The 14,818-nt window shown below is 45.8% G+C and overlaps 1 protein-coding gene across 1 annotated transcript in view; it reads right to left on the reverse strand.

Moving 5' to 3' along the window:
- ERBB4 (erb-b2 receptor tyrosine kinase 4) overlaps positions 1 to 14,818 on the reverse strand; it is a 428,412-nt gene that overhangs the window by 29,621 nt on the left and 383,973 nt on the right. The window contains exons 21-22 of the mRNA XM_056861238.1: positions 5,408 to 5,563; positions 5,183 to 5,258 (exon numbers count right to left, since the gene is read on the reverse strand). Coding sequence (XP_056717216.1) covers positions 5,183 to 5,258; positions 5,408 to 5,563 — 232 coding nt within the window. The remainder of the gene's footprint in view (positions 1 to 5,182; positions 5,259 to 5,407; positions 5,564 to 14,818) is intronic.

Here is a 14,818-nt window from a genome sequence, read left to right on the forward strand (position 1 = left end):
TAACTGGGATACTATTTTCAAATGTCCTCAAGATTATCTTTTTCTCTTTCAGTTAAGCAGTAAGGTAAATAAAGCACGCCGCGAGTTGCTGAATTTATCCCAAAAGACCAACTTTAATATCAAAAAATGTTCTGCTGTCCCAGAAGCTGCTTTTGTGTGGACTTTTTATTCTTTTATTTTAAAGGTCATTTAAGATACGCCTTTGGCCTAGTAATCGTATTGTGTGGGTGAACTTGAAGAAAGGAGGAGCGTACGTACACAGATAACAGATAACCAAATCTGCACAAGAGCTTTCTCTATAACAACCACCTCTCCCAAGAATTTGACTTTATTCTTTCAGTTTCCTGCTTTTAAAGAGAGCTGCTCAAAACTGGGAAAGAGACACACACAGCCCTTGCTCCACCTCCATTCATGTTGACCCTCTCCCCATAGCGTTGCCAAGTCCTAGGGTGGTCAAGCCCCAGTTAGTAGCTGGAGATCTCCTGTTATTACAACTGATCTCCAGCTGATAGAGATCAGTTCACCTGGAGAAGATGGCAGCTTTGGCAATTGGACTCTATGGCGTTGAAGACCCTCCCCTAACCCTGCCCTCCTCAGGCTCCACCCCAAAAACCTCCCCCCCCCAAAAAAAATCCTGTTCTCCGTAGGTGCTTCCCCCAAATTGGGAGGAGAGAACAAATGGGGAGGGCCTAGGGTTGCCAGGTCCCTCATCACCACCGGCGGGAGGTTTTTGGGGCAGAGCCTGAAAAGGATGGGGTTTGGGGAGGGGAGGGACTTCAATGCCATAGAGTCCAATTGCCAAAGCGGCCATTTTCTCCAGGGGAACTGATCTTTATCGGCTGGAGATCAGTTGTAATAGCAGGAGATCTCCAGCTACTATCTGGAGGCTGGCAACCCTAGGAGGGCCTATGGATAGCAGGATCCAAACACAACATCTTTACATAAGAACATAAGAAGGGCCCTGCTGGATCAGACCAAGGCCTATCAAGTCAAGCAGTCTGTTCACACAGGGGCCAACCAGGTGCCTCCAGGAAGCCCCCAAGCAAGACGGCTGCAGCAGCAGCATCCTGCCTGTGCTCCACAGCACCTCATATAATCGGCACGCTCCTTGGATACTGTAGAGGGAATAGGTATGCATCAGGGCACTATGATAACAGCAGTTTTATTCCCTTTCTTGGTCTGTCGCTGCCACCATAGATCTCATCAGTGTGAAGTTGTAATTTTTTGCCCCAATATGCATCACTTTACACTTGCTTACACTTTCTTCTGCTATCCACGAGTAAACATAAGAATTCCGCTGGTAACACAAGAGCGGCACACTGTAAAACCACCCCATGTAGCTGCCAACTCCAGGCCCCTGCTTCCCAATTCCACTTACAAAGGTCCAGACAATCTTGCTCATTAACAGCTGGAATAATCTTGCAGACAAATTGCCTGACAGAGACCAGGAAATTCTTTTTATTTAATGAATTTAGTCATTTAAAACATTTTCTTTTTATTTAATGAATTTAGTCATTTAAAACATTTTAATGCTGCCTTTCCACCCAATCAGGGTTCCCAAGGGGACACTCATTAATATGGTTGCCAACCTCCCGGAACTAGTTGGAGATCTCCCACTATTAAAACTGATCTCCAGCCAATAGAGATCAGTTCGGCTGGAGAAAATGGCCGCTTTGGCCATTGGGCTCTATGGCATTGGAGTCCCTCCCCTCCCCAAACCCCGCCCTCCTCAGGCTCTGCCCCAAAAACCTCCCGCCGGTGGCAAAGAGGGACCTGGCAGCCCCACTCATTAAAAACATAAAAACATTTGAACAATTAAAAACAACATCTAAAATTATAAAATAATTCAATAAAAACACAAACAAACAATACCAGAAGAGGGCCCAAACCCATTATTGGCATTATACCAAATGTAATGAAACAGTCTTCACCCACTGGTGGAAGACACCGGTAGATGAACACTCCATAAAAGAAATTCCCTCATTCTAGATTTAGAAGATTCCTCACACACCTCTTCTTCCTTGTGAAATTCAATTTGATCTACTTAGTCCGTCCCCTCCACCCAACAAATTTTGCCCCCAGTTTCCTAGCAATCTGTCAGAAATACTTCCTTTTAGTAACCTGAAGTATAAAAATTCATGGGTCATAAAATAGATTGTTTTTATACCCAGTGCTGTTAACATTGAATTCACGACGCGGCTTTCAAAAAGCAATAAAATACAATAAAATAATAATAAACCAAACACAAACAATTAACAGAACAGCAGTAAATAAAAATCAGTAAACAACAGCATTTCCCCAATTAAAACCTAAAGATGGGCCATGCAATAGGGTTGCCAACCTCCAGGAGATCTGCTATTTTGAGCAACTGCAAAGCCAAATCTTCGCTGGTACCGCAGTACAGTGGATTCCTAATGCCTCATGTGACCTGGGTGGTTAAGGTTGCCAACCTCCAGGCACTAGCTGGAGATCTCCCACTATTACAACTGATCTCCAGCCCATAGAGATCTGTTCCCCTGGAGCAAATGGCCACTTTGGCAGTTGGACTCTACGGCATTGAAGTCCCTCCCCTCCCCAAACCCCGTGATCCTCAGGCTCCGCCCCCAAGATCTCCAGGTATTTCCCAATCTGGAGCTGGCAACCCTATTCTGAGGTTGGCAGGAACAATGGCTCTGCACAGGCGCTGAGAGAATTTTAAAAATGGTTATTTAATAACATGTTACAACCATCTTTTCTGTTACAAAATCAATGTGTCAAAAAAGGTAGCAAAACATCTTTATAATACCATTCAGATCTGTAAATTGAAGTATAAATCTCAAAACAATAATGCCCATGGCTGCATTAATTCATTTGGTTTAATACTATTCCAATATTTTATGAATAAAAGCTGTCCTTGTATGAATAATTTCTATGCAGAAACTCTCTTTCCTTCTCTTTGCCTAAATGATGTAATCTCACCCGTCACGTAACAGGCCAACATCTCCTGGGCCGAGACTCGGCAGAGGGACTCCTCTTTTGGTCCCAGTGTTTGGCCAACAACATCCTTGCTGCTGAGAGGATTTTTGAGGTGGGATTAAAACTTTCCCATTAGGGTTGCCAGGTCCCTCTTCGCCACCGGCGGGAGGTTTTTGGGGTGGAGCCTGCGGAGGGCGGGGTTTGGGAGGGGAGGGGGCTTCAATGCCATAGAGTCCAATTTTCAAAGCGGCCATTTTCTCCAGGGGAACTGATCTCTATTGGCTGGAGATCAGTTGTAATAGCAGGAGATCTCCAGCTAGTACCTGGAGGTTGGCAACCCTATCTCCCATCAGTTTTCGGTAAGTTAAAAAAAAATTCTGTAAACCTGGTGGTTCTCTCAGGAATGTAGAAAATCTTCCTTTCTCTCCTTGTGGTCCCAATCTGCAGATGTAAGGATCCTCAGATTGGGCTAAATATAATATATACCATCATAAATATATATTATAGTATATATTATATTTTATATATATATATAAATATATTATATTACTATATATATAGTAATATATATTATATAGTAAAATATTATATTACTAGGGTTGCCAGGCCCCTCTTCACCACCGGTGGGAGGTTTTTGGGGTGGAGCCTGAGGAGGTTGGGGTTTGGGGAGGGGAGGGAATTCAGTGCCATAGAGTCCAATGGCCAAAGCGGCCATTTTCTCCAGGTGAGCTGATCTCTATCGGCTGGAGATCAGTTGTTATAGCACGAGATCGCCAGCTGGTACCTGGAAGTTGGCAACCCTATATATCACAGCTAGGGCTACCAAGCCCCAGGTTGGGGTGCGGCATCCCCCACCCCCAGAAGAAAAATGAAAAATAAGGCCTCATCTACTTTGAGGAAATTCTTACCATAGAGTTGCCAGTAATTCCTAGAGCCACCCGTTTCACTTCTGGGTAGCTCTAGGAATCACCAGCAACTTAATGGTAAAAACGTCCTGTAAACCAAGTCTTATTTTTCATTTTTCTCCTGGGACCCTGTCCCTCTCCACAACCATGATACCGGTTGCCAGGCACTGCTCACGGCCCCAATGCTGCATATCTAAAAGAAAAGGTTTCTTTTTTCTTTCACAAGGACCAGAAAAAAAAATGCTACCAAATCAGTGCGGCTTACAGCAAGCCAGCTAGCCGGCCTACAAGGTGATAACACATTTCAAGCGATAACACCAAGACAGAACCCTAACCGTTCTTTTCAAATGTAAATTATTTCAAAGGCTCGGAAAGTGTGGACATCAAATTGGCGATAAGGATCTGCTTCACAGCAAGACCAGCCAGAGCAGGGCCATCAATCCTAACTCCCGTAGAAGCATCCAATACGGTGCTCCAGTGTCTCAGGCTGAGGTTTTCCTTTGCACTGCTGCAAGAAATACTTCGTAGGGACTTGCATCTAGGGACAACAAGCTGAAATCACACTCCAAATGAGCTGCTTGTTTGACTGGGGGACACCTGGAATGATCCCCAACACTCCCGAAATCCCAGGAGTAACGAAAACTGATCTCAGAATTTATCTCTGCAGGGGAGGAAATGGCTGCTGCAACTGCTGAGCCTCGCAGGAGTCCGGGAGCCCATGCACCCATTTCTGGCTAAGGAGGTGGGCTCTGCAGTCTCAGATGCCAGTGGTGGGAAGAACCCTCCAATGGGGGTGATGCTGGCACAGGAAGTGTGGGGCTGGCTTCCTCTCTTTCCCTCCCTCTGCCATCTCTGGGCAGGGGGAAATGACAAAAATAATGGTCCCGGATTTTTGAAAATACCCAGTAAGAAATCCCAAACCGGTAACAACACTTCCATTTTTGAAGTGCACATCCTTAAAGTTCGAGCCTGAGGTCTCCTACATCAAACACCTGAACTACCCGGCTACCTCTTTTATCCGCAAAAGGGTAAATGTCAACTGTGCAGTGAAAGCACGGGGATGGGCTGTGGCTCAGTGGCAGAGCATCTGCTTGGCATGCAGAAGGTCCCAGGTTCAATCCCCGGCATCTCCAGCTAAAGGGACCAGGCAAGTAGGTGATGTGAAAGACCTCTGCCTGAGACCCTGGAGAGCCGCTGCCGGTCTGAATAGACAATACTGATTTTGATGGACCAAGGGTCTGATTCGGTAAAAAGCAGCTGCATGTTCAAAGCGTGTGGCAAGCAAATATGCAATTTTTAGATTTACACTGATTTAGATTTACCATAGCTCCAAACGTCGGTCTGATGTGTGAATTTCCGGTAATGGATACATTCAAGAGCCATCCATTTAATTGGCATCTATATATAAGAGAAATAAAAGCAATTACTAAAGAAAAGATCATTATGTACATAATTAATTGATGATTCAAACACCATGATAAGGAAAAGATTTCGAAGTGAAGCTGTTTTGAACCCTGGGCTACTTAATGAGCCAGCCCCACACCTACCTTTCCACCATCTGCGCTGTATTCTTTCTCGTCCCCTTCCAGTAACCTGGCCAGGCCAAAGTCTGTGATCTTCACGTGATTCGGTGATTTCACCAAGACATTCCGGGCCGCCAAGTCTCGGTGGACCAAGCGTCTCTCTTCCAGGTACATCATTCCCTAACAAGGAAAAACATTTAAAAAACACACCTCTTTTAAGTATAAGGACATCAGAAGAGCCCTGCTGGATCGGACCAGTGGTCCATCTAGTCCAGCATCCTGTCTCACACAGAGGCCAACCAGTTCCTTTGGAGGTCCAACAACAGGGCATAGAGGCTGAGGCCTTAGGGTTGCCAACCTCCAGGTACCAACTGGAGATCTCCTGCTATTACAATTGATCATCAGCCGACAGAGATCAGTACCCCTGGAGAAAATGGCTGCTTTAGCAACTGGACTCTATGGCATTGAAGTCCATCCCCTCCCCAAACCATGCCCTCCTCAGGGTCTGCCCCAAAAACCTCCCACAGGTGGTGAGGAGGGAGCTGGCAACCCTACAAGGCCTTCATAAGAACATCAGAAGAGCCCTGCTGGATCAGACCAGTGGTCCATAGTGATGTAAGCTCTGGGTTGGGAAATACCTAGAGATTTGGGGGGTGGAGCCTGAGGAAGGCAGGGTTTGGGGAGGGGAGAGACTTCAATGGGGTATAATGTCATAGAGTCCACCTTCAAAAGTGGCCATTTTTTCCAGATGAACTGATCTCTGTTGCCTCAAGAACAGTTGTAATAGCGGGAGATCTCCAGCCACCACCTGGAGTTTGTCAACCCTAATGGTCCATCTAAGCTAGCATCGTGTCTTACAGAGTGGCCAACCAGTTCCTTTTGAGGTCCAACAACAGGGCATAGAGGCCGAGGCCTTCCCCTGAGGTTGCCTCCTGGTACTGGGATTCATAGGTTGTCTGCCCCTGAACGTGGACATCCCCTTTAGTCACCATGGCTAGGGGCCACTGATAGACCTCTCCTCCATGAATCTGTCTAATATAAGAACATAACATAATCACAGATTCATAGAATTGGAAGGGGCCATAGAGGCAATCTAGTCCAACCCCCTGCTCAATGCAGGATCAGCCTAGAGCATCCCTGACAAATGTTTGTCCAGCCTCTGCTTAAAGACTGCCAGTGAGGGGGGGCTCATCACCTCCCTAGGTAGCCGATTCCACTGTTGAACAACTCTTACTGTAAAAACCTTTTTCCTAATATTCAGCCGGTACCTTTCCGCCCACAATTTAAACCCATTATTGCGAGTCCTATGATCCTCTGCTGCCAACAGGAACAGCTCCGTGCCCTCCTCTAAGTGTCAGCCCTTCAAATACTTACAGCAATCATGTTCCCCCTCAATCTCCTCTTCTTCAGACTAAACATTCCCAACTCCCTCAGCCTTTCCTCATAGGGCTGGGTTATGACAATAGCATAATTAGAACAATTAGGCAACATTCATGCCACATATTTCAATAGGGTTGCCAACCGCCAGGTAGTAGCTGGAGATCTCCCGCTATTACAGCTGATCTCCAGTGAATAGAGTTCAGTTCACCTGCAGAAAATGGCCACTTTGGCAATTGGACTCTGTGGCATTGAAGTCCCTCCCCTCCCCAAACCCTGCCCTCATCAGGTTTCACCCCCAAAATCTCCAGGTATTTCCCAACCCGGAGCTGGCAACCCTGTATTTCAATGACATATACCTCAGAAGCATTGCGTCTAAATATGAATGGTGGTCTTTCTCTTTCCCATAGCACTTCACTCAAACCACTGATGCTGTTTGCAATGATCCTCCCCCCCCCCCCAGCTTCCGAAACCACTGCAAAGTTCTTCAGTGACGGCTGGCTCTTTCAGTTCTGATCACTCGTTCACTTCTCTCTTGACCTCAGACAGCTGATCATGGAAACAGGCATGTTCTCAGTGAAATGTGTCAACGTTGCAGCAAAGGGCCTGACAAAATGGCATCTTCCTTTCCGATATTTTCTGCCTTCTTGTCAAGGTGAGCTGTTGGAGCTTCTCATGCAGTCAGTTAACAAGTTTTCATAGGAGGCCACGTGGGGGATCCTCTCCCAGCTTCTGGTTAAAACGCTTAGGGCTGTTTAGCTTGGAAAGAAGGCAGTTAAGGGGACACATGATAGAGGTCCATAAATTTATGCATGGTTTGGAGAGAGTGGACAGGGAGAAGCTTTTCTCCCTCTCTCATAATACTAGAATACGGGTCATCTGCTGAAGCTGGAGGGTGAGAGATTCAAAACTGATACAAGGAAGTATTTCTTCCCACAATGCGTAGTTAAATTGTGGAACTCCCTGCCCCAGGATGTGGGGATGGCTGCCAACTTGGAAGGCTTTAAGATGGGAGTGGACATGTTCATGAAAGAGAGGGGTATTCATGGCTACTAGTCAAAATGGAGACCAGTCATGATGCATACCTATTCTTCATTCTCTCCAGGATCAGAGGAGCATACCTAATATATCAGGTGCTGTGTAGCACAGGCAGGACGATGTTGCTGCAGTCGTCTTGCTTGTGGGCTTCCTAGAGGCACCTGGTTGGCTACTGTGTGAGCAGACTGCTGAACTTGATGAACCTTGGTCTGATCCAGCATGGTCTTTCTTATGTTCTTAAAAGGACATCTTGCGGTCTATCTGACAAAATTAGCATGTGCACTGGTTTATTTTTGGAAACTGCTCTTGCAATCACATATATATGTAGAGATAACGCTGGAGTAGGTTATCTAAGTTCACAGGAATGGTCCCCATTAGCCAAATGCGTTCCCAAGCAGACAGAGACAGAAATGAGGACCTGAATTACGAGCAGCCGGAGTCAACCTTCCTTTGGAATTAGGTCATATTTACAAGCTCATTAGCTGCATTTAGAAGGAAGCAAATGAGCCACGCAAGAAACTTTTGCAGAGTGGAATGCACTGAATTGTAACAGTTCAGCAAGGCCACAAAAAGGTCATCCTTCTCCTAGAAAGAAATTTGCCATCATAACAGATAATGGTGGTATACAAGCAAATGGCATTGTTCTGGGTTTACGAGCCTCCATCAGCTGAAGCACAGAGAGGCGAAACTGGTTGCGTAAAGACAGAAATACATGTTGAGTGTTTATTGTTCAGTTGGTCTTCTAACCTACAGGAGGTCGGTATAGGTGTAGCATTTTACTAAAACCTATTGTGGATACAACTCTGAATCTCTTGTCAAAAATCCAATCTCTTGTACCCTTTTTTTAGCAGTTTGCATTTTCAGTTATAATGGAGTAGAAAATCAATGTTCAGTGCCTTTGTGAATGAATATATTTTGTAGGAAGTCATTTGTTTAGAAATCACGCAAGTTTCTTAATTGCTAAATTATTTGTCAAAACGGTCTGGATAATGTCTGCCTTCATTGTTCACACTCTGATAGCAGACTCTTTTCTTGCTATCAGCAAGAAATCTAACACGATGGTTTATAGCACTATCAACCAAGGATGTAGTATTCACAATATAGAGAATAAATATACCCTAGGGTGGATACAATTTTATAGAGGCATTTATAACAGCTGCAGTATTGCAATCCACACTTCCAACACTGTGTTTGGTAATTACCCTTATTATATGTTAATACATGCATTTTGTGCATTTACATAGAAGAATGGAAAGATTGTAAGGAAATGCCATTGAGAATGCCGCTTATTTAGTACAACTGTACGTACGGTATTTCATGGCTGAGAAGTCAAGTCTAACAGGTTAACAATTTAGGCCAATGCAAACCCAACATTGCTGGGGCCAGCGTTGGGGCCCTACTACACCATTGAACCAGTGTGGTGTAGTGGTTAGAAGCAGTGGACTCTAATCCGGAGAACTGGGTTTGATTCCCCCACATGAGCGGTGGACTCTAATCTTGTGGACTGGGTTGGTTTCCCCACTCCTCCACATGAAGGTAAAGGTAGTCCCCTGTGCAAGCACGGGTCATTCCTGACCCATGGGGTGGCATCACATCCCAACATTTACTAGGCAGACTATGTTTTATGGGGTGGTTTGCCATTGCCTTCTCCAGTCATCTATACTGGGTACTCATTTTACCGACCTCAGAAGGATGGAAGGCTGAGTCAACCTTGAACCGGCTACCTGAAACCGACTTCCGTCAGGATCGAACTCAGGTTGTGAGCAGAGCTTTGGACCACTCTGTGCCACGGGGCTCCACCACGGAGACCACCAAGGAAGTCTAGGGTCACTATGCAGAGGCAGACAAAGGCAAACCACCTCTGAACCTCTCTAGCTTTGGAAGCCCTGTGGGGTTGCTGTAAGTCATCTGTGACTCGATGGCACTTTCTACCGCCAGCAAGAAAATAAATTGTCAGAGTTCATTCAGCCCCCCCCCCACTTTCACAGGAGCTCTAAGTTAGGTTTGCGACAACCAGACGGCCAAGCAATCGGAGCCAAACAGCCGCCATGAGTGTTCTGTAGGAACAGTCCAGTGTTTACCATGAGATCCCCAAGCCGGGTCTTTGGATCTGCGCCACAGTCCTAACGGAGTAGTTCACGTGCAAAAGTCTCAGGACTCCGCCATTCAGGTTTCCACTGCGCTTGTCAGCATTTTCCAATATATAATGAATAATCTGTATAATGGGGGCCAATGCACCACCATTCACAAGGCCGTTGTGAATCTGAATTGTGCCTTTCACGCTTATTGATATACACACATCCTTAGAAGCCTGACATTATATACAAGGTGGGAGATGTGAGCCATGTTCTAATATACATGGAATAAATATTTTTACAAGAAGCCACATAAAACAAAAGGGCTTTTTATATATTTTTCTCCTTGTATTATGAGATTGAATATGTTAGGATGTGTACTATATTATAATTTTATGTATGACCACTGAGGAAGGCCTATATGAGGCTGAAACGCATCTGGTCCTAGTTTGGTCCTAGTTTGGTCATTGTATGGATATACATCAACTGTGTATGTGTACATGTATTTATCTACTGGGAATACTTAGCCTACATTGTAGGCCCTGTGTTTTTAACTATACTGTGCACCATATTAATACTTATATATTTCTTGTTATTTTAACGTTGTTCAGCTCAACCCTTTTGTTTTGTTAACAGCCATGGTTAGAAAACCACTGACAGCTAGGGCTGGCAACCTCTAGGTGGGGCCAAGAGATCTCCTGGGACTTCAACTGATCTCCAGACAGCAGAGGTCCTCTGGAGAAAGTGGCTGTGTTGTAGGGTTGACTCTATGTAGGATTGCCAACCTCCTAGTAGTAGCTGGAGATCTCCCACTATTACAACTGATCTCCAGCCGATAGAGATCAGTTCCCCTGGAGAAAATGGCCGCTTTGGCTATTGGACTCTATGGCATTGAAGTCCCTCCCCTCTCCAAATCCTGCCCTCTTCAGGCAACACCCCCAAAATCTCCAGGTATTTCCCAACCCAGTGCTGGCAACCCTATTGTCGACCCTAGGGTTAGCAACCTCCAGGTGGTGGCAGGAGATCTCCTGCTATTACATCTGATCTACAAGCGCCAGACATCAGTTCACCTGGAGAAAATGGCTGCTTTGGAAGGTGGACTCCATGGCATTATACCCCATTGAAGTCCCTCCCCTCCCCAAACCCCGCCCTCCTCAGGCCCCACCCCAAAATCTCCAGGTATTTCCCAAACTGGAACTGGCAACCTTACCTACGGAGGACCGATTTCAACAGAAAATAGAGAATTTACTAGAATCAGAAGAGAGGATTTTAAGCTCTGTTGCAACAACATAAAACCCCACTAGACATAAAAACTATTTTGATTGTAACTGGAAGCTTTTTTTGGTGAAGTCAACAAGAGAACTCTTTCTGTGTTTATTCGTTGCACGGCTGTTTTGCTTTTATTACAATAGATTTTGCAGCCGTCGACAATGAGGGAGGGTTTTGAAGCAAGGCCACAAAAACTCTTTGGACCCGGAGTACACGGCTTTATTTTCAACTAGGCTTTAACTGGCTGAAGTGAGCCGGCCGCCTCTTGCCAATTGCAAATCAATGCTGCTGGCTGTTAAACATCAGAGCTGTAGAACACTGAAGGATTAACAGCTTCTGACATCAAACCCACAACTGTAAAAAACAACAACAACAACACACACACCAGGCAAATAAATCACAAGGGGCAAATGATTACGATCCACATACCAGGCATGCAATAAAACAGTACATTGCTTTAGATGGTGCCCAAGTCAAGCACAAGCAATAGTGTGCTTAGGGTTGCCAGGTCCCGCTTCACCACTGATGGGAGGTTTGGGGGGCAAAGTCTGAGGAGGGAGGGGTTTGGAGAGGGGAGGAACTTCAATGCCATAGAGTCCAATGGCCAAAGAGGCCACTTTCTCCAGGGGAACTGATCTCTATCGGCTGAAGATCAGTTATAATAGCAGGAGATCTCCAGCTAGTACCTGGAGGTTGGCAACCCTAAACGTGCCGGAAATCCAACTGTGTAGGGTTTACCAACCTCCAGGTGGGGGCTGGAAATCTCCCAGAGCGTTAGCTGATCTCCAGGTGACAGAGATCAGTTCCCCTGGAGAAAATGGCTGCTAGGGAGAGTGGATTCTATGTAGGGAAGCCAACCTCCAGGTGGCACCTGGAGATCTCCAGCTATTACGCTTGATCTCCAGGTGACAGAGATCAGTTGCCTTGGAGAAAATGGCTGCTTTGGAGGGTGGACTCTATGGCATTATATCCCCACTGAGGTCCCTCCCCTCCCCAAACCTCACCCTCCCCAGGCTCCACTCCCAAAATATCCAGGCATTTCCCAGCCTAGAGCTGGCAGCCCTAATTCTATGGCATCATATTCCCACTGAGGTCCCTACCATGCTCTCCCCAGGTGCCACCCCCAAATCTCCAGGAATTTCTCAACCCGGAGTTGGCAGCCCTACAACTAAAGGAAGACTCTGCAGCCTAAGGGGGGGGGCTGCACCCACCAAGAAGTTCTCGTGGGGCTGAAGGCCAGTGGGAGACTGAGCTGGGAGAATACCCAAGCCCAACATACAAATCGAGGGCTTTCTTGGTGGTGACACCAAAACGTTAGAGCTCCCTCCCCAGGGAGATTTGTCTCCCTCCCTCTACCAGTGTCCTCTGCCAGCACGTGAAGACTTTTTGGTTTCATTCAGCTCACCCTCAATAATGATCATTGGCCTTCCTCAGGTATTGAACGTTTTTATCAGATTGTTTTATAATGTGAAATGTTGTTTTTAAGTGTTCAAATGTTTTAATTTTTTTTATGGGTGCCGCCTTGGGTATCTTGCTCAGGTGGAAAGGAAGCATAAAAATGTTTCAAAGAAGTAAATAAATACATTTCCTGGAGCAAAATGCTGCACTTGCTTCATTGTTCTTTTGACTGCAGAGACTTGTTTTTTGCAGGATCACGGCAAACAGTAAGCATGCCGGTAATGTATCTCCTCTTAGGAATACTCACAGTAAACTACATATTGATTTTTCTCAGCATTCTATTAAGGTGGTTTGTGGGTGGCTGAACACACATAATATATAAACAAAAACATTTTTTATATTAAAACTCAAAACAATATTGACCAAACCAAAACGAAGCTGGAGAATGAAGGGCAGGGTACTTAATGATGCTCGCAGGAGAAGGGCCATTTGGATATATATTTTCCAAGATGCTTCATTTGACCTTTCCAAGACTAGCAGGCACGGCGTTACGGACTTACGTTGAACTACAGATAAAGAGCTCAAGTCTGGAAGCAAAGCTGTGCATTTTACAGTCTGAAAAAAAGACTTTAAGAAAACCTATTTTGAGAGCAGCCCAAATCATCGTAAGAACAACTATTTTGAAATCTTACGTCATATTTCTGAGTATATGCCAATAAAGGTCGATTGATTGAACTATTTTGAAATGGTGCAAGGGTGATAAACATGAACACATGAAGCTGCCTTATACTGAATCAGACCCTTGGTCCATCGAAGTCAGTATTGTCTACTCAGACCGGCAGCGGCTCTCCAGAGTCTCAGGCAGAAAATGGTCTTTCCCATCACCTCTTGCCTAGTCCCTTTAACTGGAGGTGCTGGGGATTGAACCTGGGACCTTCTGCATGCCAAGCAGAGGCTTTACCACTGAGCCACAGCCCCTCCCCTCCAGGTTGCATACTTCCCTATCTTGAAACCCCATTGGTTTGCAACAAATGTTACACCACATGCACGGAAGTGGTAGGTAGGGTTGCCAGGTCCCTCTTCGCAACCGGCGGGAGGTTTTGGGGCGGAGCATGAGGAGGGTGGGGTTTGGGGAGGGACTTCAATGCCATAGAGTCCAATTGCCAAAGAGGCCATTTTCTCCAGGTGAACGGATCTCTAGTCAGCTGGAGATCAGTTGTAATAGCAGGAGATCTCCAGCTATTACCTGAAGGTTGGCAACCCTAGTGGCAGGGCCTACTTTTTCCCTCACTTTGGCCTTTTATGAATGGCTGTTTCCATGGCAATCAGCCCCCCCCCAATTGGGCTTTGTTTTGATGATGTATGCATTTTCTGACCTTCAAAGGTTGCCTTGCTCTCCCCTTGCATTTTCCTCACTTTTTCTGGATGGTGTTTAGCCTCTTTATTAATTTATTATATTCCGAACCCGCCCTCCCTAGCAGAACCAGGATGTTGCAGGCATCATCAAAACAAAGCCCCAAAGTAGCTGGGGGCTGGTGACTGTGAGGGAAACAGCCATGCATAAAAGGCCGCTGAGAAGCAGACCTCCAAAACTGTGCGTCCTTCCCCTGTACCTGGCTCCATGTTATGAGTAGGGAATGAATGAATGAATTTTTATTTGGAGGGTTTTTAGCCCAGTATTCTCCAACTCCTATTTCCTTTCTTTTAATATCCATCTTTATATTTGTCAGCAATTTCATTTTTTGCTTTTCACTATCTGTATAGATAGAATCATGTAGAGTCAGAAGGGGCCATACAGGCCATCTAGTCCAACCCCCTGTTCAATGCAGGCTCAGCCTAGAGCATCCCTGACAAGTACTTGTCCAGCCTCTGCCTGAAGACTGCCAGTGAGGGGGGAGCTCACCACCTCTCAAGGCAGCTGATTCCACTGCCGAACAGCTCTTACTGTAAACATTTTTTTCCTAATATCCAGTCGGTACCTTCCGCCCTCAATTTAAATCCCGTTATTGCGAGTCCTATCCTCTGCTGCCAACAGGAACAGCTCCCTGCCTTCCTCTAAGTGACAGCCCTTCAAATACTTAAAGAGATACATAGAATCTGTATCTGTATACATAGAATCATCAAGTTGGAAGGGACCATCAGGGTCAAAGCCAATTTATGGTGACCCCTCAAGGCAAGTGACCAAAAGAAGTGGTTTGCCATTGCCTGCCACTGCATAGCAACCCAGGACTTCCTTGGGGGTCTCCCATCCAAGTAGCACCCAGGGCTGACCCTGCTT

Source organism: Euleptes europaea, chromosome 15 (assembly GCF_029931775.1).
Source record: "Euleptes europaea isolate rEulEur1 chromosome 15, rEulEur1.hap1, whole genome shotgun sequence".
Taxonomy (NCBI): Eukaryota; Metazoa; Chordata; class Lepidosauria; order Squamata; family Sphaerodactylidae; genus Euleptes; species Euleptes europaea.